The following is a 26,074-nucleotide window of genomic DNA, read 5'->3' as shown; positions in this document are numbered from 1 at the left end:
AATCAGATGCAATGGGCAATTTTAGCTTCAACTTAATTGGATTCTTCTGTAATTGTTCACCTTTATTTACAAAACACCTCAAAGAACCTCTAAGTGTCAGAGCAGGGCGCTCATCACTCAAGACAACATCCACCCACTCAGCTGCTGCCCTCAGCTCTCAGCTTGTGTCCCACTCCCATGCACCAGCATTCCCACTAATCTCTTGTTCCTTCACCTAGCCTACCACAAGCACTGCCTTTGTCCTACGTGATCCCCTTATTTACTTTGGAATTTAGAGCTTGGATGTATCTATAAATAACATCAATGGCTAGCCTGTAGTCAAACTTTTAAAACTCACAGATGGTTTTTCATTTCCAGTTCACACCTGAACTTATTTCACAAGTATTTGCTCCTGTACACAAATTGGCAAATACTGCTGATTGGTATCAAGTTTAGGTAACATGTTTACCTAAAATGCTTAAGGCTAATGCAAATGCAAGTAGAGATAACATAATCTTGTTAAATACTGTATAAGATGCATACTTTGCTTATGTTGATGATGTAAGGTGAGCAGTTAGCTCACATTAGCATGCTGCCAATAGAAGTGGCAGATACAGTAAGAAGTTGTCATGCTGGCTGTATTAAGAGAAAGTCTGTTTTTTCTTTCATCTTTTGTGAAGGGTTCCGTTACATGTATGCACACATTGGAGCTGCACAGTCACGTACTTACACAGACAACCATTAAATCAGTCTAACCTAACTGCAATGCCTAAGACTTAGTATAAGCAGAGCCACCTTCTTTTTATCCGAATTTTTAAACTTCTACAATGACTCCGTTTCCAGCATTGCCTAAGTCCCTGCTCCTTGTCACCCAACACATCCACTTTCTCCAGTTTATCACCATCCCATTCCCTCTTTAAAAAATCAGCCCTCTGACAGCGAAAGCACTTCTGCTCCATCTTCATTCGAAGCAGAGTGCAGCTCATTCATAGATGGAACTGAAGAGTCCACCTTAAATTAAATATGTATTTAAAAGCTTCAAGGAACAGACTTACATTGCTGGAAATTAGCCCTGGGATAATTTTCAGAGCTAACCTTACCTCTCTCTATAATTACTCATACAATCTATTTTTGGAAAATCCTGCTTTGTGTCACAGTGTCTAACTGTTCCTTTGCATCAGTACTATTGCTGCCAACTTCATGTTTTTAGAAAACTGTAAACTGTCTACAATAGCAATGTTCTGGATTACATAATCATGCACATCACCTTAAAGTCTTCCTCCATTCTACAACTTTGTTTTATCCTCCCAAATACCCTGTTACTTAATAGTATGCTGCAAAATTGTAACATGACTTCATAGCACATCTTGAGTGAAGGGTGTTTTCTATTGTGCAAATCTGTTTTACATAGCATTTGACATTCTTTAATAAAACAATGTAAATGTATTACTGTCTAAAGCATTTTGAAATTGTAGCCTACTGGAAAGATCTATACTGCTCCAAGCCTGACCTAGAATTACTTTCTTTTTTTCAGAAATTCACTGTCACTGACACAATTCTGTCCCCATGACAGCCGAATACTATATTTGGCAAGTTGTCAGCTATTTCAACTCCAATATGATCTTGCTCTGCTGTTGCTGCTGCAAGAGTCTGCAAGACTGATAGTGTCCAAGCAATGTGGTAGAGGAAAACCAGGCAGAAAAGATGAAAGGTTTCTTTACTCCAGCAGCCATTATTGCCACCTCTTTTATCTCCTGCATGATCCATGACTAAAGGTGTTAATCCTTCTGTAAATACCACTCCATCATGATTAGCAGCAGTCAAAGAAGCAGCTCAATGTTTAAACTTTGCCAAAGCTTCACAGTGTGTCTGTTTCTAGTTCTTTATTTTGTTACTTGTTCAGTAACATACCTCTTGCTTTCTTTTTGTCTTCTTCATAAATACACACTTTGGGAATATTTCAATCATATGCAGCTTTCTAGGATAAAACTTTATCATATCTGGTAACAATCCAGAAAGTCATCAAGACAATTATGAAAACTAATTCTTAAAATTGCCTGAATGCTTAAGAGAAATAGATCTGCCTCAGAGAACTGACAAAAATGCAAGACAGAACTCAACGTTCACACTGTGCCAGTTCGGCCTTTTAAAATGTTGCTGGTTTCCTGGGGCTTCTTCCAGAGCAGAGGATGGAGATGGCCCATCCCACGGTGCTCGATCTCTGTCCTGTTCCCACCCCAAGGCACCACATCAGCACCTCCTGGACGCAGTCCTTGCCCAACACTTCTGGCAGAATGCTGTGGGTGTGCAGAGCTTGGGTACTGCCATGTGTCAACCGCATTTATTCATCTGAGTGAGGTCTATGCCTACTATTAGAGAGGATCCAAAGATGGGCTACAAAGATGGAGAGGGGTCTGAGGGCGAGGTGTATGAGGAGCGGCTGAGGTCCCTGGGTTTGCTCAGCCCAGAGCTGAGAAGCTGAGGGGAGGCCTCATGGCGGCTGCAGTTCCTCACAGGGAGCAGAGGGGCAGCGCTGAGCTCTGCTCTCTGTGACAGTGACAGGGCCCGAGGGAACGGCATGGAGCTGGCAGGGGAGGGGCAGTAGGGAAAGGGTCTGCACCAGAGAGTGGTGGGCATGGAACAGGCTGCCCAGGGTCACAGCCCCAAGCTGCTGGAGCTCAAGGAGCATTTGGACAGCACTCTCAGATACAGGGTCTGATTTTGGGGTGCTTCTGTGTGGAGCCCAGAGTTGGACTCATTGATCCTTGTCAGTCCTTTCCAGCTTGGGATATTCTGTTATCCTATGATTCAAAAGAGAGAGTGAAACATCTCTACAGCCTGCTGTGCAACCTTGCGTGTCCGAAATACTTCAGTGCCTGCACAGCCTGGAGACTAGCAAGAAAAATACCGAAAAACTTACCAAACCTTAAACACTGAGCTTTCTGCCAGACATTTCCAAAGAGGAGCATCTCCCAGCAACCTTTGAAGCTTGGCTACTTGAAGCCATGGGTTTCATTCTGAGTTAATGGTGTCCAACACAGGAGGTTGGAGTTATGAAGGACCATTATAGACCTCTCTTGGTGACCTAAGGAAATGACCACAGCATTACAAGCAAACAATTTGAAACTGGCTCTTTTCCAGCATTTAACTGCACACAGAAGACAAATAGAGCTGCGCGTTGGAGGAGATAAGGATACTGACCAGCTCCACGAGGCCCTGACCAGAACCCCCGATCACAGCAGCCCCAGCACAGCCCGGCCGAGGCCGGTACGGAGGCGGGCTGAGGGCTGGGCCCCCCGAGTACCCCCGAGGGAGGGGCCGCATTAAGGCAGGGGTGGCCGCCCGTGGCCGACAGAGCCGCGACGGCAGCGGAGCTGGGAGCGGGGAGCGGTGGGCGATGGCGTGGGGCGGCCGCCTGTGGCTGTGCGCGGCCGTGCTGGGCTGCCTGGCGGCGGCGAGGCCCCACCAGGGAGGTAAGCAGGGCCGGGGGGGCATGGCCAAGAGGGAGCGCCGGGTGGGCGGCTACTCCGCGCTGATCCGTGCAGGGAGAGCGGAGAAATAAAACAGCCCTTACACGATCCCCTCAGCGCCTCAGGTCCTTCCTCTGTCCCCGGGAGTCACCTGTAGCGCGTTTCACTGGAGTAGGGTTAACTTCATGAGCTGACCAACTGCACGTTGCTAACTGTACTGGGTACCTGCTGGAGAACCTGCGGAGTGAGGGTGCCTGCTCTTTGGCTTTAGCTCTCCCACTCCCTCTTCCTTGTTCGCTTTTCTAGTAGTGCTGCAAACTACTAGAAAATATTCAATAAGCTTATGCTTACTTTTTTTTTTTATTGTTATGCAGCTATTTACGAACTTTACAAAGCAGCCCATGAAGTGTAGATATGAGCAGTGGAAAGTGTTTTAACACCCTTTCTGATAATGCTGTATTAACGTGTGCATGCTGGTTGTTTCTTTCATCGTTGCTTGTACAGGAGTATTTCTGTTCCTCAGCACTGCAATTTTCTCATTGCAAAAATGTTTGTAATCATGCTTTTCTTACGTTTCTTGTCCAAGCCAAGGGTATGCTTGTGGTAGTAACATTTATTTTTATATTTCACTTTAAAAATGTTATCCTAAATAAATATTTCAGAAAAAACTTGTTTCAAAAAGTTGCCTTCTTTCTAATCTAATATTTTGTTGGAGTTTAAATCCACGAATATGTTTGAGCTCTCGTCTGTTAGAAACAGTCTAAACTCTAATTTATGATGTGGGATGCAGATACACTACTTCCTTTGCAGTCAGTAGGTGGAAGAGAAAAGATGCTCAGGATCAGAGTGGGCACATAGAGTCATAGAATATCCCCAGACAGAAGGGATCTATAAGGATCATTAAATCCGACTCCTAGTGTTCATATTTATGCATCAGCCCTTCCCCCAGTGCTTCAGAGGTGGTTCCAGAATCATAGAAAGGCTTGGGTTCGAAATGACCTTAAAGATCACCCAGTTCCAACCCCCCTGCCATGGGCAGGCTTGCCACCCACCCGGTCAGGGTGCTCAGCGCCCTGTCCAGCCTGGTCTTGAACACTTCCAGGGGTGGGACACACACAGCCTCTCCAGACAACCTGTGCCAGAGCCTCACCACCCTCTGAGTAAAGAACTTCTTCTTAACAGCTAAACTAAATGTCCTCTCTTCTAGCTTAAAGCCATTTCCCCTTGTCCTATCACTACCTGTCTGTGTAAAAAGTCAATCCCCCTCATGCTTATAAGCCTCCCTCAAGTACTGGAAGGCCTCAGCAGGGTTGCCCCCAGGACCTTCTCCAAGCTAAACAACCAGCTCCCTCAACCTTTCTTCATTGGAGAGGTGCTCCAGTCCTCTGATCGTCTCAGTATCCCTCCTCTGGGCCTGCTCCAACAATTCCACATCCTTGTGCTTGGAGCCTGGACACAGTACTCCATATAGGGCCTCACGAGGGCAGAGAGTGACAGTGATTTCCCTCTCCCTGCTGGCTGCCCCTCTTCTGATGCAGCCCAGGATACTGTTGGCCTTCCAGGCTGAAAGAGCATGTTCCTGGCTCATGTCAATCTTCTCATCTACCAGGACCCCAATGACCTGCCAATGACACTCAGCCCAGTGTCCAGCCTAAAAGTTTAAATTTTGTGTCTAGATTGTGCTTAGAAGACAGTACACCAGAAACAGTTGGCAGTGTCACTTTGGACATTTAATCTCAAAAATACTTGCATTATAATCTATTCAGATAGATAACTGGAAAAATCTGCCCAGTATGGAAAGCAACCAGGAAAATCTCAGAATAACCCAGTGTAACATAGTGTGAAGTTTAGGACAAAACAGCAGAGATGCATTAACTAAAACAATACATTATGAGTTGAGGTTTTACTTGCAGCTCAAGTTTTCATAACTCAGGACAGGATTTAATAATGAGGTCTCCATCTTTCAATTGAAAGCAGTAGCCTAGATCCAGCAAAACACTTCCTGTTACTCATCTTCCAGCATGATGTTAGCCTTGTATTTAAGATGTGGTGAAAGTTAAAGTCTTTTCTGGGATAGGGTCATATTTCTCAGTATGTGGCGGGGCCAAGTAGGTCTGGGATGGATGCAGGTGAAGTTCACTGTATTAATGGTCAGGAAACGGTTAACAGGCAATCAGATTCTTCCTGTCATGCAGGGACCTCTGTTAAAGAGCAACAGAGAACCGTAAGACAACGCCATAGGATAATGGTGGGTAGAAGCACTAAGTGTGATAAATAAACTCAGATTGTAGGGAAACAGCTACATGTATTTCTCAAGCTAGATTGATTTTTCAGCAAACAGTATGTAGTATCTGAACCTCCAAACTGGAGGAGTTTGACTTCCTAGAAATACGGGTATTCACATAGCCTATGATGTATGTTAGCTTAGGTTAAGTTAAAGTAATAGTGCAGAACCTGCGAAGAAGAGTGACTTTCACAGTCTTCTTAAGTATCCATTCGTGTATTTTGTAATGAATCAGAATTTTGAATTCATTGTTCTAAAGAAAAATAAAAATTTGAGTTAATAAATGTTTAAATCACTAATATATTTAAAGGTCCTAAAAGAAACAATGGGGAATATTTCCATATATGTGAGAAGATTTCATTCAAGAATAATCATTCTTAAATGACAAATTCTGTTAAAGCAAACTAACATGAGTTTTTCATTTTGTGACATGTCAGAATATTTTGTTACTGAAGATGCTGCAAGTCAACAGTAGAATGTATGACATTCCACACTTTAATGCTCCTTTCATGCTAGACAGAGCTAGTAGAGAAGCTTGTTCTGTAAGTAGGCTTTCTTATCACTGCATGTATCAGACTGTTTTCTGTTCTCTATTATTTAGTCTGATTTGACTTATTGGGCTGAAAACTTCTGGGTGGAATGTTTCATAGGCAAAACTTTTCTGGAACATTACAGTGAGATTGGCATTAGTCATTCTGAGAATACAGTTTGAAAAAAAAGACTGCTTATATCAATAGTATTTATTTTATAAATCCTGAATAAGGAAGTAAAGATTTCAGTGGAAAATTTAGCCAGCTCTCATCTTAAATGTCTGTGGTAGGAGTGGGTCTGGTCTACAGGGATTACTTTCTCACAGTGAAAATAAAATTGTTATTTTTGTATTTACATGGTCATAAATACAGCAGTTGTACTTGCATCTGCTGTTGGTAGAGTTAGGCAGCACAGCAGTTATACACTCAGATAGGAATATTTTAGTCTGTATTACTGATGATGGCAGTTACTTTTTACTTTCAGCTGTTTCGCAGAGAGGGTGAGGAAAAAGAAAAGGAAAAGAAATGAAGCAGTGCTAGACAACATGAGATTTCAAAAGAAATAGCTATGGAAATACTAGCATACTTCTAAAAAGGGAGAAAAAATATATGAAGAGCTGTGTGACATTTTAAAGTGATGTGCATAATAATAATAAAAAACGTATAATTTGATCTTTAGTAAGATTTATAACCCTATTACAAGTGAGTACAGTCAGCTGTTTTAGAGATCTATCAAACGATGATCTAATTAAACTGCAGAGGAAAAAAAATAAAGACTTGTCTCATGTCTAGCTTGATTTATTAATGGAAGACATAAGAGATATTAATTGTTTCAGGAGTGTTTCAGTTACAGGAAAGAAAACTAATGAGGGCGCTGTATGGAAGGTAGAATTCCAATAAAAAATGGAAGGCAGGAAGAAACTTTCACCATGGTTCGTAAACTGCTTGAGCTGAAGCTTGCTTGGAAAAACACTTCAATAACACACATGACTGACCTTTGATTCTTCAAGGGCTTTTCTTCAAATTCCAGTGAGGGATAAATTCTCAATAAGGTCAACTTGTGTGGACATGAATTGCCTACAGGCTACGACAAGCAACTCAGAAGCGCAGTGGTGGCACAGTCAATCACACTGACTTCCAGCTGCCCTTCGAGGGTAGAAGATAAAGCTATTGTTACCTGCTTGGGTAGCCTAAAGCCATATCAGATTAAATCTTTAGTCTTTGAAAGTCTATAGGAACCTCATACTGTGCGTGAAAGAGATGAGATCTGTTGTTTTGTTAGGGCATCTTCTACATTCAGAGAGGGATATTGCTTGATTTAGAAACTGTCTTAAAATTGTGGTTATGTGAACAGTGATATGAAAGAATGTGCAGTAATCCATCTAGCACAATTTGAACCAAAATATTTTTCTAATCAGTGACACATTTACATCATGCAAAATGTGGGACAAATACAAAAAACCCTGAGTGTGAGAACTGAGGAATAGAGTAATAATATTCAAAATGTAATATGATAGAGCTTTACTCCCAGCTATATTTTTAAATTCATCCATACTTTGACTTCCCGAACAGATTTCTGAGGAAGAGTGACCATTACAATTACATTACCTGTAAAAGAGGCAAAGACCCTAAAATTAGGCAGAACTTCTACTGTCACTATCTTTGGCAGGAGTAATCTCAGATTCCAAAGACTGATCTTAGAAATTGTAGTGTTCAGTTTTATTTCTGAAAGACTCTGCATTTTAAGAAGAAGTTGCTAGGACTTCTTCAGATTCTGACCCCTAATTTTACCTACCAGCAATTTTGAGTTTATTTTGAGGCTGTAAGTTCACTTCCCTGTCCAAAAGTCTGTTTGTCACTTGTATTTAGTGCAACTGAGCATGTTAGTCGTGCAAATTGACTTAAAGTCTATGATTAAGTATCTATCAATTTCCGTACTTCTACTATAATCTGCTTTTATACATGCAAACTATATCTAACTGTAGCATCCATCCATTTGAGGGAATTCTTCATTTAATACCTGTGATGTGTTAGCCTATTTGCAAAATGAACAGACCTTTCTCCTCATGAAGTAAGATTTTGTACCTCTCGTGTATCAGACGTGACTTTTTTTTTCATGTTGTTAGGTTTCATAAACACCAGTGAAAAGTCAAAATCCAGAGAGAAAATGCACACTGTTTAAATTATAAATACTTAATGTGGATATTAATTTTTCATTTATTGTCCACTTAAACAATGGAATATTACTATGTGATGAATTTATTAAATTTTGGAGTGTTAACATAGTTATTTGTTGCTGTTACTAAGTTTTCACTATGTTGTTCAGTAAAAGTGATCTGGTAGCATGCCATCCGATCTCCATGTTGTCTGGTAAAAAAAAAAAAAATCCTTAAAATCTAAGATATTTGTTAACCATTTCATTTTAATGCTCTTCCCCCACAGTTCTTGAATGCCATCCTGGTGGACATCAGATCCTGCGGAGCCCTTACCGAAGTGTTGATTTTGATTCATCCCACCTCCAGCAGTCAGCTATTCAGGATTTAATATGCGACCATTCCCTAGCACCAGGATGGTATCGCTTTATGATTTTTGATAAGCCTGCTGAGATGCCCACCAAGTGTGTGGAGGTATTATTGCACCTCATTTGCTTATGAAAAATATACATGTTTTTCATAAGAATTATTACAGTTATGGAGCCTAATGTGAATTAGGTGAAAAAGGTGCAAAGCACCTTTTCTCTCTGAATGTGACAATATTAAAATGTGTTAATTGGGCAATAAAATTTATGTGTTGAAAAATATTACACTGAATGGAGTATGGCAAAGATTAACTTATGTTGCTTTTAAAGCACTCAAGAACTGTTGTTCTAGTCCCTTCTAAAGGTAATTTTCTTAGTGCAAGCTTAGCAGAGATATCCTGTTTTAAAGCTGCAGCTGTGTGACGGGCAGTCTGTTCCTGAAGCTACATGCAACCAGTACAAAGACTTGAAGCCATATGATCCCAGTAATTATGGAGTTTTTAAAGTGATCGTATTAGAAGGAAGAGATTACTCCTAAAATGACTTGAACTAACAGAGCTAACTGCAAATTAGTTTCCTTGTCATCTGCAAGTCTGCTGAGATTCAAGAACTGCTTAGAACACGTAGTACTTTAGACTTGTGATGCTTAATTTTGGAACTATTTCAACATCTTTTTAGTAGTTATATTTGAAGGAGAAATATCTTTGAAGCTTCCTATTTGAAAACATTTCCTTATTTTAAAAAAGTGTTGCTGTGTGTCATTAGCACCTGTGATTTTATACTGAATTGAAATTGATCGGGCTCAGTCTCTTTAAAAAAAAAAACAACAAATGAAAAAAAAATTCAACAAAAAATTCTTTTAAAAGAAATGCAAAGCAGTTAAAATATAGTACAAAAATTACATTGAGTTTAGGACTGTACTGCAGAGACTGTTTTTATGTGCGCTATTATACTGAGAAAAGCTTGAGCAAGGTGTGTTTCCTGAAGGACTTTGTGAGTTAGATTTAATAGAAGCAAATTAAATTAATAGTAGTATTTCTATCAAAACAGACACCTCTTCACAAAAAATCAGCAGATAGAGCCAGGAAAAAACCTGTGTTTCTCAGAACACAGGGCAGTCCAGCAAGATAACCACTGAGATAATCTAGAAGAGTTTTAAAAATCTCACCCAGTCTCTCAGTATTTAGTAAATATGTGGTCAAAGCCGGCTGCCATCCAAGTACAGAAGAGACCAGGTAATTACAGTTAGCAAGAGATTGATTCAACTATTATTCAGCAAATGAAATTTATGCACTGATGTCTACTTCTTTGTAATTGCTAGGAAAAACAAGACCATTATTTTGAAATATCAAAATCAAAACATGAAAAATGAACTAAAATGGATATCTTGTTTAGGATGTTTCCTTTTTATATATATTTTATAGCTATACTTAATCGTTGTCAAAGGTTCGGGCTCTGTTTAAACAATACATCATCCTTCTCATGGCTTCTGTCTGCCCGATGGATTGATAGAGAGCTCACGTACTCTAGATGTCCAACCTTTTGTCTTGCCTGGGTCGCATTGAGTGAAGAGGAATTACCTTGGGCCACAAATAAAATATATAATACAGTTAATGTATATAAGAAATAAAACTTCTTATTTAAAATATATTTTTAGCTAAATCATAAGAAAAGCAACAGAAACATAAAACAAGTAGATTGGACACATATGCTCTGGATTAAGAAAAAAAGTGTATTTTTGAGGTGAATAATTGCTCAACGGGCATGCAGTAGTATTTAGATTTCAGACCAAGACGTGTGAAGACAACATGATCTGAGACCTTGTATTACTGCCTGGTCTGTTTTGACCTGCATGGCAGCTTCCCTGATCTGAAGACCTCAAATAGCGACAGTGGTGTCAGGAGGATGGGGGGCTATTCCACAGCACTGTTCTCTTCACACCTTAACAGAAAACACTGAGCAAGACTTTTGTATGGGAGAGAGGGCCTGTTGAGGTGGTATCTAAACTTCAGACCTTGTGAAGTCCTCTGCTTCATAAATACAAAGGGATTTATGGTTGCAAAAGGCGTGGTGGCCCCTGGTTAAGTTCTTCAGGCACTAAATTGTATTCCATGTATAGAAAAAGATTTCATGAGACTCACGTAAGGACTTAAGCCTCTTTTTTGTGTATTTGTATTCAGATATGAGGGTGTTAAAAAGCACGCCCTCAGTTACACTATCTTAACTTGCTAAAAGCTAATGCAGGAACATGAGGATTAAATATACATGTACATTAACTATTTTCTGACATTTTTTTCTCTGGTGCTTCAGATGAATCACTGTGGTACTCAAGCCCCTGTCTGGTTGTCTCTGAAGGATTCAGAATCCATGCCTCATCCTGGTGAGATCAAGCAGCTCACAGCCTGTGCGACATGGAAATTTTTCTTCAGCACTTCCAAAGACTGCTGTCTTTTTCGAATTCCTGTCAGCGTGAGGAACTGCGGAGATTTCTTTGTTTACTTACTACAGCCCACTCAAGGATGCATGGGTTATTGTGCAGAAGGTGAGAGAGTATGTACTCAGACTCAATTAAGAGCAATATTTATCAGTAAGTGTGTTTTTCAACTGAACAGCAGCATAACTATTTCACTTTAACCTTAAAAAGACATCTGATACATCTTCAGATGTCTAATATATCACCAGGTGTTCTCTGGTGTTTGATCACGTTATAGTTATTCAAAAATAGCTGAAAATAAAATAGAAACAGTAACTGCTGTTTTTGTGAAAATATGGTATTTTATAATGTATTTTGCTGATTGTGTCTGGCAACAGTTACACATATTAAAATTTTCTGCAGTCTTAATTTTGATGTGATATAGAACAATGATTTCCTAGGGTAAGGTGAATTCACACCGCCTCTTTTTAATTTTCATTTGATACTCAATTATTGTTCAAATAAGGATTTTTTTTTCCATATAGTCAGATGAGGTTGTAAGGCACATCTAGAAGTCAAAATTCAGACTGCCTACATTGGCACTCATATTGTGTGTATCGCCATTACTGAATGTCCGTAGAATTATATGTAAGCATAAATTTTGTTTAATAAACTGACCAAAATATATTTATATCTGTTATTGTTTATTTTCAATAGGAACATTTTCCTTACTCTAATTCTTCTATAGAAGTTATAGATATTGTTAGTGACAAGTCAGTGTAGTAGGAGATTCTTATCAGTTCCTATAACACACTGTTGCTGAGAATTCTTGCAATACTTTTATGCACGATATATTGCCTTGCAGTCGTGCTCTCTATTACCAACTGCTTGCAAAATCTTAATAGCAAAACTACTGGAAGTTTTTATGGTGCTTTGTGGCCCATCATTATCCCTTTGGGATCAATTGTTAAGTAATTCTCCAAGAGGTTATTGGCAGAAGAAAAAAAAAAAGCCAGCAATGGGACATTTCAGAATGCAAGTGGCTGAAGCAATGAAGAAATCCTGCAGGATGTGACTTTGCATTTGCTTTGGGTAATGCATTCTTGAAAAGAAAGAGAATAAAAATGATAGGCTGCAGGCCAGCAAATTTTTACTGCTTTAAAACAAAAGAGGCAAGAAACATAACTCTGGGTTGGCTCTGGTGACTACTCTTAAGTCTGAAGCCGTTTATTTAGGATGATATTTTTCATGCTAAATGTTTTGTATTTTTGTGCTGCTTTTTATATCTAGGTTACCGTATGTACTGTATTTTCTCTATAATGCTTGATAGCTGTGAACACTAGATGCAGATTTTCAAGCAGTCATTCCTGTGGAGATGTTAATTAATACCAAAGTGTGGAACATCAAAATCTGCTTTTAATTCTTTTTAATGAACAAGATTTTCAGTTTTGCTGCTTTTAACTTAAATTCTGTTTATTCCTGTTCAAAATACACTGATATTTTCATGTTTAATCAAAGTCCCACTGGTAGTGTTTGTTTTGTTTGTTTGTTTGATTGAATGACATTCAAAGTAGCAAACAATAACACTACACAAGTATAGACATCACCAAGACCCATATTGGAAAGACATTTTTTTCTCTCCTAAGTAGGTTTGTGCTGACTTTGACTGTCCATGGTTACAGTTAATAAATGAGTATTCAGATGTGGATTCTGAGAGACCAAGTATGCATTTGAGAGAATAGCTTAATTCCTTTTTATTCATTAGTAACATCCCTAGGTATCTGCTGTGTACATCTGCATTAAAGGTGTAGAAGTGGTAAAATGTTCTGTACTCTTGCTCTTAGATGCAGTCGTTCAACTTGTGTTTTCTGGCTTCTGGTTATGTACTGACTGCTACTGTAATTGTATATGAATCAGATCACAGCATTTTTTCTGCTGTGGTAGATTATACTTTCATTAGTGTCTTGTAATATTTGATGTTTTTTTCTTGTTTTTATTGTTGAATTTTTTAGTAAGTTTTTTTTTTATTTAACATGAGGCAATATTTTAAGAGCATTGGTATAGGAATAGTCTGTATGTGTGTTAATATACGAGTTAGGAACAATTTATAGTTGTTGCAGATGCAAAGCCATAGACCTGTGATCCCAAGGGAATGGAAATTCGAGGCATGTGTAGCAGTATATTCTTTTGATGTTTTTTTTTTAAGATTTTTCTTTGCATCCATGACCCAGTAATGTCAACTCTTAGCTAGATGTTCTCTTTAATAAAAAAGAAGTTCATGTTATCAACCTGGTCTAATGTAAAATGAGCAGTGTGGAGATAACAGAACTGCAATTGAAAAATTAGTTGAAGCAGAACGTTTAGAATAAGTACAAAAATTTTAAAATAATTTAGATCACTTTGATTTGCAGATGAATTTTCTATCTGACTCCTGATGAATCATGATGTTGCTTATTCTTTTCCTTCTTACATAGCCCATTCTATTTTTTTTTTCTTAAGTAAATATTTTTGTATGTCAGCCAAATTCCTTTGGTTGTTGCTCTCTCCTACCTGTTAAAATGATTCATTGCATTTAATTCCCTCAGTATTTTTTCCTCTTCAGCACCTTTGTATGGTCTATAATGTAATCAGTTTTACTCATTTTAATTATGAATGCAATATACATGTTTTCTCTGATTCTCTAAACAACTACTTAAGATCTCCATATGTCAAAAGAGGTAAATATTATTATTATAAGGGTTTTAATTGATAAAGTATATGTCAATGTTGTTTTATCCATTGTTGTTTTTGCACAGAATAAAAAGCACAAAAACCATTTTTGTTTAACTAGGTAGGGCGGCTCCTTCAACATCTCCATCTGTGTCACCACCACTACCAGCCATTCCTGAGGTTGCAGCAGAGTTGATCAAAGGGAGTATTTACCTAAGGTGTACATTTGGCATTCCTTTTGCAAACAGCTTGGTCGGATTCATTGTGACTTGGTCAAGACTTTCTCCTGAAGGCATCAAAGAAGAACTGAAACATGAGACAGCAGTTCATACATTCTCACTCTTAGAGTTAGATGGGATAAACGTCAGACTTGGAGACAGAGTATGTTAAAAATTATTATAATCTCTTCTTATAGCTGTTTTGTCTAAAGGCTTATGATTTCATAAATGCTCAGCAGATACTAACAGTTGTTAGAGATGAACTGCCAGCATCTTGCTGTATAATTTCTCTTGGCAGAAATATACTGCCTCTAGTTTTTGTTTACATCAACGCTGCCCCTACAAATGTAGAAATGTCACAGAATATGTCAGTAATTATCACTGCTATTAATGTTTTGAGACTGTTGCAGTACACTATACCATGCCTCCAACAGATGTTTATTCGAGTTGAATCTTTTTCACTTTCTACTAGAATTTTGTTTGATATTGTAAAATAAGAGGATTTGGAATGTAACAATCTTAAGTGAGAGGCAAAATGAGTTGTGAGAAACTGTGTTATTGATTCAGCAGATAGATTTCTCAGAATCAATAATGAGCCACTGCTTGATGGTGTTGTGTCTAGAATTAGATATAAATAGTTTAATCTCCACCATCAAAAACAGTATGAGTAATTACATTAATTAATTGCAAGTTTCATTGGTAGCAGAATGAATATCAATGTTCACATGGGAACTTTTTGAAAAGTTAAAGCATTGGAAAGTCAGTAGGCTTTCCACCTGCATATACCAAAATACAGTTAAGCTTTCCTGGCCAAAATGAAAAACAAATAAGCATGTAGTGTGTGTATTAATACACAAATGAGTAGTGTTTTCCCCAGCTGTTTTATGTTGATAGGGTGATGGGGTTCAAGTAAAAAGCAGGCTGCTTGAATGGTTTACCAGACAATATTAATTGCTAATCCTCAAATATCCTTTAGAGAATTTGTGAATAGTTGCCTGATAGTGTTAGGTCAGTGACAGTCAAAAGAAAAGGCACAGTTATAAACTATTGCTGTTATGATTAATCCTTAGTTTTCTCAAGGTCTCAAATATTGCATGTGTGGTCATCACATCTCAAAAAAGGATACGGCAAAACAAACAAAACAAACAAAACCATCATCAAAAACAGTGTCTAGCAGCATGGAGCTGGTTCAGTGGAGGGAAACCACAATAAACTTAGCCTGAAAAAGATAATTCAGGCCCATAACACCAGGAAAAAATTATAGTGAAAAGAGAGGAAGAGGTGATGATTGTTCTGTGTAATCTATGATTGAGTGGGTATTCAACAAATTTAAAAGGCAACAAACATAGACAAAAAGAAGTAAAGAACAAGAAAGCATAGAATGCAGGTCCGCAATATATCATGATGTGCTGAAATATTCCAGAAGGGATTAGTTAAATCTGTGGAAATTTAGGTGCTTGTTAAACATGATCATTTGTATGCCAGGAAGAGATCTTGGAATATTCGATGTAATTCAACCAGTTAAACAGCACCATTGACAATTGATAACTTTGGTTGCAGACAGAATTTGGGCTTAATGAGTTCATCAAGCTGACACGTTATGGCTGAGTTTTATATTCATGTGATCACTTATTACCAAAAATATATTGTACTGTGTTGATTTTGTTCTGCAGGTCTACTGTAGCAGTTCTGCTTTCTTCATGGAGAAGCCAAGCATACAGAGCAGTCCAGTTGAGAGCAAGGAATTCTTTGCTGGCATTAAGGTAATTTGAAAAGAAAACAATATTTTACCTTTTTTGTAGTAGAAGTCTTTCTGAGTACCAGTTCAGCAGATACGTAACTATTCATACATTTTCTTTGGGTGTGCTAGAACATTTACATGAGTAGATAATTTGAACATTTCTGTAATTACTGTGTGTTCTGCTCTGATAAGACCATGTAGGATGTTGAACAAAAGCAAGTGAATCATAATAGCCATAGCAGGTAGTGAGTCCTCTGACTATAAGGTACTCAAAATATATTAATTATCAGTATTTGTAAACTGTATTTGTAAACTAACCAGGGCCATGGCTCAGACTTGACCATTTGCTGCTTCTACTCTCTCTTGCACAATTTTAGCCTATGCCAACTGTTTCTCCCAGAGCATGACTGACAGAACCTAGGTCAGAGTCTGTTCCCATCTGGCCATGGGGGAGAGGGGAGGGTCAGACCAACCTGCTTTGGGCTTAGACTGGGACACTGGGAAAAGTTTATACCATGTAGGCATGAGCTGTGCCATGCCAGTTGGTTGAAGGTGGAGAACAGGTCCAAAGGAAACTATTGTAGATTTAGCTATAGGAACCAATTTGTTGACCAGGAATGGGATTCTGCAAACACATATTGTGAAAATTCCTGTTGACTTCAGTGAGGATTTATCTCTCATCAAGTTAAGTGCATGCCTGTGTTTCTGCCAATTCAGGGCCCAAATTAATCTCATGTCAGTGGAAGTCATTTTATAGCACGTGCTATAAAATCTGAACACATTATTTTGCTTTTTATGTGAAGCTCATAGGTAGCTTTTTTTTCGAGATAATACAACAAATTACTTATGTGCTGGTTTCCAGAAGTTACCCAAAGAATGCATTTTTGTGGTGTTAATGTACTTGCTAACCCCTTACCTTTCTTATTAGCTTTACCTTATCCTAGCCTGTTATTGTCACACTCTCTACACTCTTTTTAAAGTGTCCTTATCTTCTTCTCAGTATGCCAGTGCTCTTTAGACCATCTGGATAACGCTGATCAAGTAGAGTGGGCCATGCACCACACCTTTTGGTGTCTTTAGTTTTTCATACTTCATTCCTACCTGATCAGTAGGGGTGCTGCAGTTCACGTATGATGTTTGCATTTTAAGTATACTTTCTTCTGTGCTAGATACATCCAGAAGTGAATGATATATCAGAAGATGGCAAGGAATACAGGTTGTCAATAGAAAGCAGAATCCCTGTTCCTTGTCCTGAATTTGACCAGGTTGAAAGTGACTGCAGAATATCACTAAGATTGAATACTGTTGATGAAGGCAAGTATTATCCTGATTTTTTTGTGTGTGTTGCATTTTGTATGTTTATTGTGTCTTTCTAAATATTCCCCCTGATTTGCCTTTTTGGAGAATCTGGTATATTGTAAAATACTTTCTAAAATATTAAAATACTCAAAGGCTGTATGTACTGCTGTTGAAAGTATGGAAGTATATGGCCATACTCCATTACTTGTTGAGGTTAGAAGGTAGCTCTGGCTGCTATGGGTATCAGACCCATATTCATTGACTTAAATAGACAGAATACCATAATGTTTACAAAGTTTATAATTTTGTTCCTTTTTTTTTTTTACTTATTGTGTTTTAAGTATTGAATATGCAGTCATGAAGTACTCAGGTTTTACTGTCTTTTTCTGTAGTACTTTGCTATGCCCAAGTCTCATGAACATCAAGGGGATCCTTGCCTATTCAGACAGCCATTTTTGTCCCATCTGCAGGACTACCATGATTTTCATTTGGCTATCAATGTAGAAAATTTAAACAATTTTCTTGGGTGTGTGTAGGGAGGGGATTTTCCATGATCAAACTCAAGGAAAATGCTTAGTTACTTTCATTTATGAAAATTCTTTGCTATTTGTAAATAAATTAGTATTTATATTAACAGTAATATACAAAATATGTCTTGTTTAGAGGAAAACTCACTAATGATGTGTTTTCATTAAAACAGGTAAAGAACAGCTAGGTTTAAACTTGGCTCTTTCTTCTTGTCGTGTGGATCTTCTCCGAAAACCATGCAGTAATGGAATCTGTAGTCAAGCTACAATTTATTTCACTGCTGTGACAGACTTTATGCAGGATGGAGACAGAATTACCAGAATTGCAGTCGAACCTATATCCAGTGATAATTTCCTGTGGAATGGCTACATTCCAGAAAGCACAAAGGTTGAAAATCTTCATGTTAAGCTCTGTAAAACCAACAAGCCAGGAATGTGGCTGATCTAAATTAAGTTTTTGTTTCAGTTGTGACATGCTGATTCACACCAAGATTTCTAAGCAGTCGATTTTCCATTGGTTTATTTTCATTCAAATGCTGCATTTTCATTTGGATTAAGTTTCTTATTATTTGAATATTGACATAACTACTTAGATATAATATAACCTGTTTATGATAAAATAAATCAATAACATAAGATAAATAACGTGCCTAAGTCTAACCTGACATGATTTACTATACACTTTTTTGTTTTGAAGATTACAGTAAAGGATCTACCAGCTGCCTACTGCTACTCATTTACTGACCCTCATATAATTACATTTGATGGAAGGTAATCACTGGATTGTTGCTTTTAATTTCAAGGGTTTTTGTTGTTGTTGTTTGTTTGTTTGTATGTTTTTAAATCTATGCTAGTGATGCAAGCTGTAGTTCTCTACAGTTGCGCTATGTATTAGGATAAACATATAACATATGTTAGGATAACATATATTAGGATAATAGGATAAACATGCTCCAGTTGGTTAAAGCTTATTAGTCATATTTATAGTGTTTATATTTGAAAATACAAGTTTTAGGTTGTGGTAAAAGGAAGAAGCAAATGGACTATTACCCTTTTTAGAGGAATAGAATATGCCAAGAGAGGAATAATAGCTGTACAGTATGAATATGAAAGATGGAAATATTATTAAATATGATGAATGATAAATGATTGAATAGACAAAACTGTTTTAATGCAGAAGTATTTCCAATCTGCAGTGTATTTTCCATATTTCTGGTGTACCTATCTGAAACCCTGTAAGGATCAAGTTGCTAGAAGCTATCTTCTGTCAGTATGACATTGTGATGAGTTCATTAATGTCATTGACAGAAATTTATTCACTTCTGTCACTTGCAGCTCACTAAACCTTCTTTCCAAAGTGAAGACAGCTTCCTTAGCCACAGCTGGCATGGTTTTTGTATGCTTCTGTCTTTCAAAGTGTTTCTAATTCATGGAAGAGTTCAAAACAAGTACAGGTTCCACATATGGGACTTGTGTATTCCCTGCTCAGCAGAAGCACATTTCTTCAAATGACAGAGTGAGAGGAAGGGGATACATTGCCTCCAAATAAGTGTGTTCAACCCACAACACGGTTTTTCTTTATATTTGATAAAGGAAAGAAAAAAGGCAGATTGTAATGGATGCTCTGATAGCACTGTGACTAGTAATAGTAATAAAGTCACAGGAGTTATGCTGATTTGCAATTCTTCCTTCAGTCAAAATTGCAGGGATGCCTTCACTGTGTTTTTTAACCATCAACACACTGTGATCAAGCTTTCTTATGATGCAATGATTTACTCTGATATATTCTTGCTGGAACATGGTGCTGCTGGGAAATAACTTTATTTTTAAGGATAAATAGTGTTGCTAATTTATTTTACAAACTGGGGAAATAAACAGAAAGGGAAATGTCCCCGCTGAATCACAGGTGATCCTGTGTAGTCCCAGTAGTTGGCCATCTGCATTTTGTCAGCTAGGCCATTAAACAGAAGGCAAATCACCATTCTGCAATTAACTGTCAAATGCCATTTATAGCCAAGAGACTTTTAAACTTGCAGCAAAAGTTTCTATTCTTTCTTTCGCTCTCTTTTTTTTCTCCCATCCTTCTCACCACTGAATCATTAAATTGGCTATTCTAACCTTGCTTCAGGGAACAGATGGCTAACCCTTAAGGGAAAAAAAAACTAAGTCACTATTTATGGTTTTCATCTTAAACCGTTTTCAAATCATTGGGAATAGGCATTCTGCATCCTAATAAAGCAGACCTTTTTAAAGTATCTGACTTTCTAAATCATCTTGTCAAGGGTACTTGTACAGTCTTCAGCACCTGCACCTCACATGCATACAGTTAAGCATCTTCTTGCTCTTGCTGGGTATTTGCATTGCAGTAGAAACACAAAGGCTAAGAAGCATCCCCCTGATTGCCTGTTAGAGTACACATAAGCACAATTAAAATGCATCAAAGAATGGCAGTGGCTTCATGATTAGCTTTCCATTCACAAATATTGTCTACATATTCTACTCATGATCCTTCTCTTCTTCCTTCTCTTTCTTCTGTAGAACAGGTTTTACATTTTTGTTTTAGAGCTGCACAAAAGAGGATATGGTGGTGTTTGTTCAGAACAAAGTTGCGCATGTGTTTGTGAACTGTACTCCTGGTTTTTTTTTTCTGATGCATGGAAATCTATTGCAGTATCAAAGCCTATCAAATATTAGAAATCTGTTTTAAGTTGCTGACACCTGGTGATATTATAACCAAAGTGACATCACATGATTTTCTTTTGATTCCAGACTCTATGACAATTTTAAAACAGGAACATTTGTTCTCTGCAAGAGTACAGCTCGAGATTTTGAAGTTCATGTTCGCCAGTGGGACTGTGGAAGTCTTCAGTATCCAGCATCCTGTAACTGTGGCTTTGTTGCCAAAGAAGGAAGTGATATAATTGCATTTGACATGTGCAGCGGTCAGCTACATGAGTCACAGCCACACTTATCCATAATAAGTAGAGACACAACAGGAAGCAATGTCAGAATCACTGAATCCTACCTAGGAAGAAAAGTTACAGTAAGTCCATATTACTTTTGGATGTAATACTTATTTCAGTAATTATTTTTACCAGTTCACACCAACTTCAGAACTAAAACATGCTTTATTTTCTGCAATTAAACAATAGCATAATGTTTATTTTATGGTCATAGTACTTTGGCCAGTGCTTTGCTTGTAAATGATGTTTGAAATAAACAGAACTTTAAAATGAAACACTCCACTGCTGTTAATCATTCTGTTGGTCTGAAAAGCAAGCCTTAAAAACAGATAGGGCATTTCAACTTGGATTTGGCTATTAGTATAAGACATTTAGGTTTTATCTAAATGCTTCAGATATTAAATAATAAGAACATTAGGCAACAGAGAAATGAAATTTCTCACTTTTAGAGGTAAGGACACTGAAAAACAGAAAAAATGAGTGACTTTTTTGTAGCTGTGCACCAAGTTAATAGAAACAGCATTTAAACTTGGAAGTGAAAATTTTGTGTTGTCACTTCATCTATTCAGTTGTCCATGAATTCTCATGTATAATTAGCTTTTCTTTATTTGCAAATGAGCCTATTCTTCTTTGGCTCTGCCTTTTTTTTTTTTTTTTTTTTTGCCTTTAAGTAAAAACGTAGGTGGATTGTATTCTTTAATTCTTGAGATTAGTAAACAAAAAATCTTAATTCTTCTCAGTTTATTTTTAAGATGTCGATAATTCTGCTGAGGATTGTGAAATAAAATAGTGAATTCTTGAGACTACTCCGGGCTGTCTAGAACACTTAGGATCACATTTGCAGGTAGAAAATTATTCTGTATTAAGCTACTAACACATAGTGTCATGTAGCTGGCAAAAACGAAATGAGAAAAGGAGCTCCCAAAAAGTCAGTTCATATTATCAGAATTATCCCTTTCCATCTGGAGAGTAAGTGGTCTTTTTTCTTTGCCCACCTACTCCTTAGTTCTCTGTGGTTTTGCAGTCATTGACTTTCCACACAATACCTGCTAATGATGGAAGAAGCTTATTGGCCTGCAGTGCTCCATCTATGCTTGCTGAGATGCATGGGATTTGTATTTACAATGCTACGCCAAAAGAAATAACAAAATTTGTCTGATTCAGAATCTTTAAAGCCAGAGCTTAATGGAACGTCTTTATATATGCCTGGCTTTGCAAATCATTCCTTGTCAATGAACGCACATGATTTCATTAGGGAAAATAAGAAAAATGTTTCTCATAATTATATCGTCAATCTCTTTTTAGGTTTTGTTTTCTTCTGGAGCTTTTATTCGTGCTGATGTGAGTGAATGGGGAATGAGTATAACGCTTAGGGCACCCAGTTCAGATTACAGAAATACAATGGGACTCTGTGGCACCTTTGATGGAAGTGCAGAGAATGACTATCACACTGCCAATGGGGTGGAAATCCCAAACAATTCTGATGCTCCTTTGTCTTTTATAAAGGAATGGAGGTAATAAAATACTTCATTTTCAATCAAATGACATTTGATCTCTCCTTTGCTCTCTTTAAAAATTTGTTGAAATAAAAAAACTTTTTAAGTTAATATCTGAGTAAATTGAGACTGAAGAGCTAAATTAGTATTCAAGTGGTAAATATGATGTGAGTTTGAGTAGGTTTTGAACAAAGTATCAGAAAAGGTCTACCTTCTTAATTCTTTTTTTTTTCTAGTATAACTTATGTTTTTTTGCAATTTAACTGAGATCTGTAACCATATGCTGCAGATTCTGTAACCATATGCTGTAGATTCTGTAATCTATGCCGTAGAAGTATTTAGTATGAAACAACAAGCAAAACAGGCACAGATTATTAAAACAACAAAAATATATAGACAAGTTGAGACAGAATTTCTTTTTCTTCTCTAGAATTCCACCAGGAAGTAGCTTGTTTGACAAGACACCTGCTTTGTTACCGACTTCTAGGAAAACAGACTTCTGTGACTGCACACTTGAAGATGCTGGATTAGATCGATCAGCAAATAAACTGGAGACAGTTTCTAAATCGGAACTTCCCTTGTCTTGTAAAGACAGTGAAAATGGTAGATTTCTTTCTTTGATACCAGGACTGGATGTTACTGCTGAGTATCTCAGTCCTGTTGATCTTGTCAAAGGCTTAAACAAACGTTCATCTGTGCATGAAACGGATTCCTCTACACTTCTGCAGAAGGACAATAATCAAACCAAATTTCACAAATCATCATCAGTAAGCACACATGTCTCTGCAACCTCAGAAATAAGTTCTAGCATAGAGAAAGAAGGAACTTCAAGCTCAGACATTAAAAGAATTTCTCACAGTTACAGTAGTCATCTTCACAAAAGTCAGTCTGTTACAAGTAGAAGGAAGCGCCAAAGTTATTATGAATATCATCCAGTATTTCTATTCCAAAGTCTAAGCCAAACGGATTTAGAGGGGTATAGGTACTTTTTCCCAGAGGACCACACCACTGACAAAGACAAGAAGTTTCTTCCTTCGTGGCCCACACCTTCTGGCCTCACTGAGTCTAGCGCTCTGGGGCTCTGCCAGCAGGCAGTAGCCAATTCCAGTATAGGAAGAGCTTGTGGTGGCCTTCTTGGTAGGAGAATGGAAGATGCAATCAATATCTGTGTTAAAGATTTACTGTTGAAAGATGACCTCAGATGGGCAGAAGCTTCATTAGCTCTTTTAGAGAATGAATGTGAGAAGAGAGTTTTAGAAGAAATAAACTACAATCAACAGGAACTTGAAGGGTTTGTTGAGAGCCTGCTTATTGCATTGAAGTGTCCCAGTCTGTGCAGTGGTAATGGAGAATGTACCGAATGGGGTTGTGCATGCTTTCAAGGCTATGGTTCGTACGACTGCAGTATGCTGTCTGGTAGGTGGGAAAAACAATGAGATTTACTGAAGTAACCATCTCCATGTTTGTGCAACATATGTTTTACTTCACTGTTTTTCTCCCTTTTATTTTTTTCTCTCCCTGCATTGACAGAGATTCCCTGTGGTGGGCCTGTTCATTATCCAGAAGTCTAGCTCCAATTTAATACAGCCATTATTGTTTTCTATTTAGCCTTCTTGTTTCCCAAGGGGAAAACATGGGCTTATTTTATGGTATGTCATATTTTAAAAATTTACCACTTGGTTTGCAATCCAGAGTACTGCCTCAAGAGATTACTGTGTTTCCACATGCTGTCTTCTTCAGGGAAATTTGCCACATCCATACACTCCTGCAGCCCTGCTTATTAACTGGAAGTGGGATGTTTTTGGCGATGTTGCATCTTTATGAACTCTTAAATGTGGAAGCAGAACTGATGGTGAAGAAAAGGTTTACGAAGTAGAGCTGGGCAGACTGTGTTCATTAAGTAAGATATTGACTGAAAATGCAGATAAGCAGATAACACAATGAAAATATGAGAAGTACTAGAAAATTTAAAACTCTTTCAAAACAAAAAAACTGTTAATATTTTATTTTGTAATGGTATTTTGCTTTTGTAACCTATTTAAAATAAATGGAAGAAGAAGAGAGTAGTAAAACAAAATATTTGCTTCCACTTTGAATCACATAGATGGTCTTTGCTTTCAGAGAAAATATCTGAGTATTCTAAACTTTGTCAGTTTATTTCATGAACCACCCTCCACCTGTGATGTTTTTTGTTTAGTCTTTAAACAGTAAATTTCCATTATAAATAATTACAAGTAACTTTCAATTTCCTATGACTAAAGCCTGAGCTTCATTTACATTTTACACTGCAAGTGTGATGTAAAGAATCCCAGATAAGAAAATAGATCGTATATTCACAAGATTTTGTTATCACACGAATGTTTTGTCGGCTTTATAAAACTGAAGTTCCAAGAGAAGACAAAAAGCCTAGCTTTGAAGGTAAAATTCATTTTAATGACACAAAATGTTACTGTTTGTGCCTTTTCTCCGCTGTCTCCAGATTTTGTTGTTCACAGTTTTCTTGGTTGGGTAGATAAATAAACGCATTGCCTAAAGTAAATGCATATGAATGAGTTCATTATATTGACCTTTATTGTCTGATGTCTACTTCATAGACCAAGCTCCAGAAATTACAGAGCTGGAAAATGCTGGGCTATGTGATATTCGTCAGTATGACTGCACATCAGTGAGGGCTTTTGGACATGGCTTCAGGGAGTCATCAAATCTGAAGTGTGAAATTATCAGATTGCAGGTAGGTCTCCTTGTATAGTAATAATTCTGTTTAAATTTCTCTGTGAATGAGGAAAAAATATCTAATCATTTGTGATGGTAGAGCCCAATGCTTTAGTAGAAGCTAAAAGCAGAGGCACTCAGCACTTTGCAGCAGACACTCAAGTCTTTGCAAGACTGCAATTTCCTCAATGATAAAAGAACAAAACATAATGGGAATGTTCAGCAGCTAAGAGGGAGATAACAGCAAACAGCAGCTATCCATCTGGAAAGGGCAAAGGTAGCCCTATTGGTAGCAACCAGTACATTGCTCTTTCTTTCTATTCTTTTTTTTTTTTTAAATGCTTATGGAGAGGAAGTGAAGTACCAGTTCTTTGAAAAAGGACAGCAAGGTTAAAGACATTACTAGATTTCTGTCTCAAACCCAGTGCTCAAAATAGCCCTTTTATAAACATAATAAATCTGTTACAAAAAAGAAGAAGGCATTTTTGAGATGTTGTCCATTTCCCAGGGGCAGAATACCATGGCTATTTAATAATGTGTCAGCTCTATAGCCTAGGTTTGAACAGATTAAAAGTACTGCACTGCAGTGTCAGAGTAGTCTGTACAGACGTAATGTTGTTAGTCAGACCTAGAATTTGCCCAAGGCAAAATTAGAAGCCATTTACAGTGTTAGCCTGAAATGAACAATCTGTGATTAGAAGTTTTTACAGCATATTAGACATGAGAATAAAAAAAAACCTGCCAAATGAAACTGGTTTTCACTCGTGGTAATTAGGGGGAGAGAATGACAAAAGGGAGACATTCAATGGGAAACTTCTGTTCCTGAGACAACAAAAAAAATGCTTACCTTAGTTCTAGTGGATACTAAGATTAAGCTGTGTGTGTTACAGATTGTTTTTTCTTGTGCACAACATTTATCCACTCATCTGCTAGTTGGCTTGAAATGGGAAAGCTAAGAGTATACATTAAAAGAATTTTAGACCATCTCACAGACAATTATTTGGAGTTTGACTGCAACAATTTGAATTGTCTCAGTCTTAACTCATAGCAAGATACTCTGATAAAACACTCTTTGTTGTAGTATATATGGCTCTGAACTACACGAACTTTCAAGTTAATAGCCTTTACTGATGATCTTCTTATAGTGAAAAGCTAGGTTAGAAAATGAACACCACTGATATTATCTAAAGGGGGAAGCTGAGATGATGGCTGGAT

General features: G+C 37.6%; 1 protein-coding gene across 1 annotated transcript in view; it reads left to right on the top strand.

The window, feature by feature from the left end:
• VWDE (von Willebrand factor D and EGF domains) overlaps positions 2,680-26,074 on the top strand; it is a 44,867-nt gene continuing 21,472 nt past the window's right edge. Inside the window, exons 1-12 of the mRNA XM_021385457.1 lie at positions 2,680-3,452; positions 8,706-8,890; positions 11,092-11,323; positions 14,025-14,284; positions 15,795-15,884; positions 17,032-17,176; positions 17,862-18,076; positions 18,386-18,459; positions 20,458-20,731; positions 21,957-22,165; positions 22,578-23,563; positions 24,742-24,878. Of these exons, the coding sequence (XP_021241132.1) occupies positions 3,377-3,452; positions 8,706-8,890; positions 11,092-11,323; positions 14,025-14,284; positions 15,795-15,884; positions 17,032-17,176; positions 17,862-18,076; positions 18,386-18,459; positions 20,458-20,731; positions 21,957-22,165; positions 22,578-23,563; positions 24,742-24,878 (2,883 nt within the window). The 5' untranslated portion in view covers positions 2,680-3,376. The remainder of the gene's footprint in view (positions 3,453-8,705; positions 8,891-11,091; positions 11,324-14,024; positions 14,285-15,794; positions 15,885-17,031; positions 17,177-17,861; positions 18,077-18,385; positions 18,460-20,457; positions 20,732-21,956; positions 22,166-22,577; positions 23,564-24,741; positions 24,879-26,074) is intronic.

This window comes from Numida meleagris, chromosome 2, assembly GCF_002078875.1.
Source record: "Numida meleagris isolate 19003 breed g44 Domestic line chromosome 2, NumMel1.0, whole genome shotgun sequence".
NCBI lineage: Eukaryota > Metazoa > Chordata > Aves > Galliformes > Numididae > Numida > Numida meleagris.
This window is presented reverse-complemented; position numbering and strand designations above follow the sequence as displayed.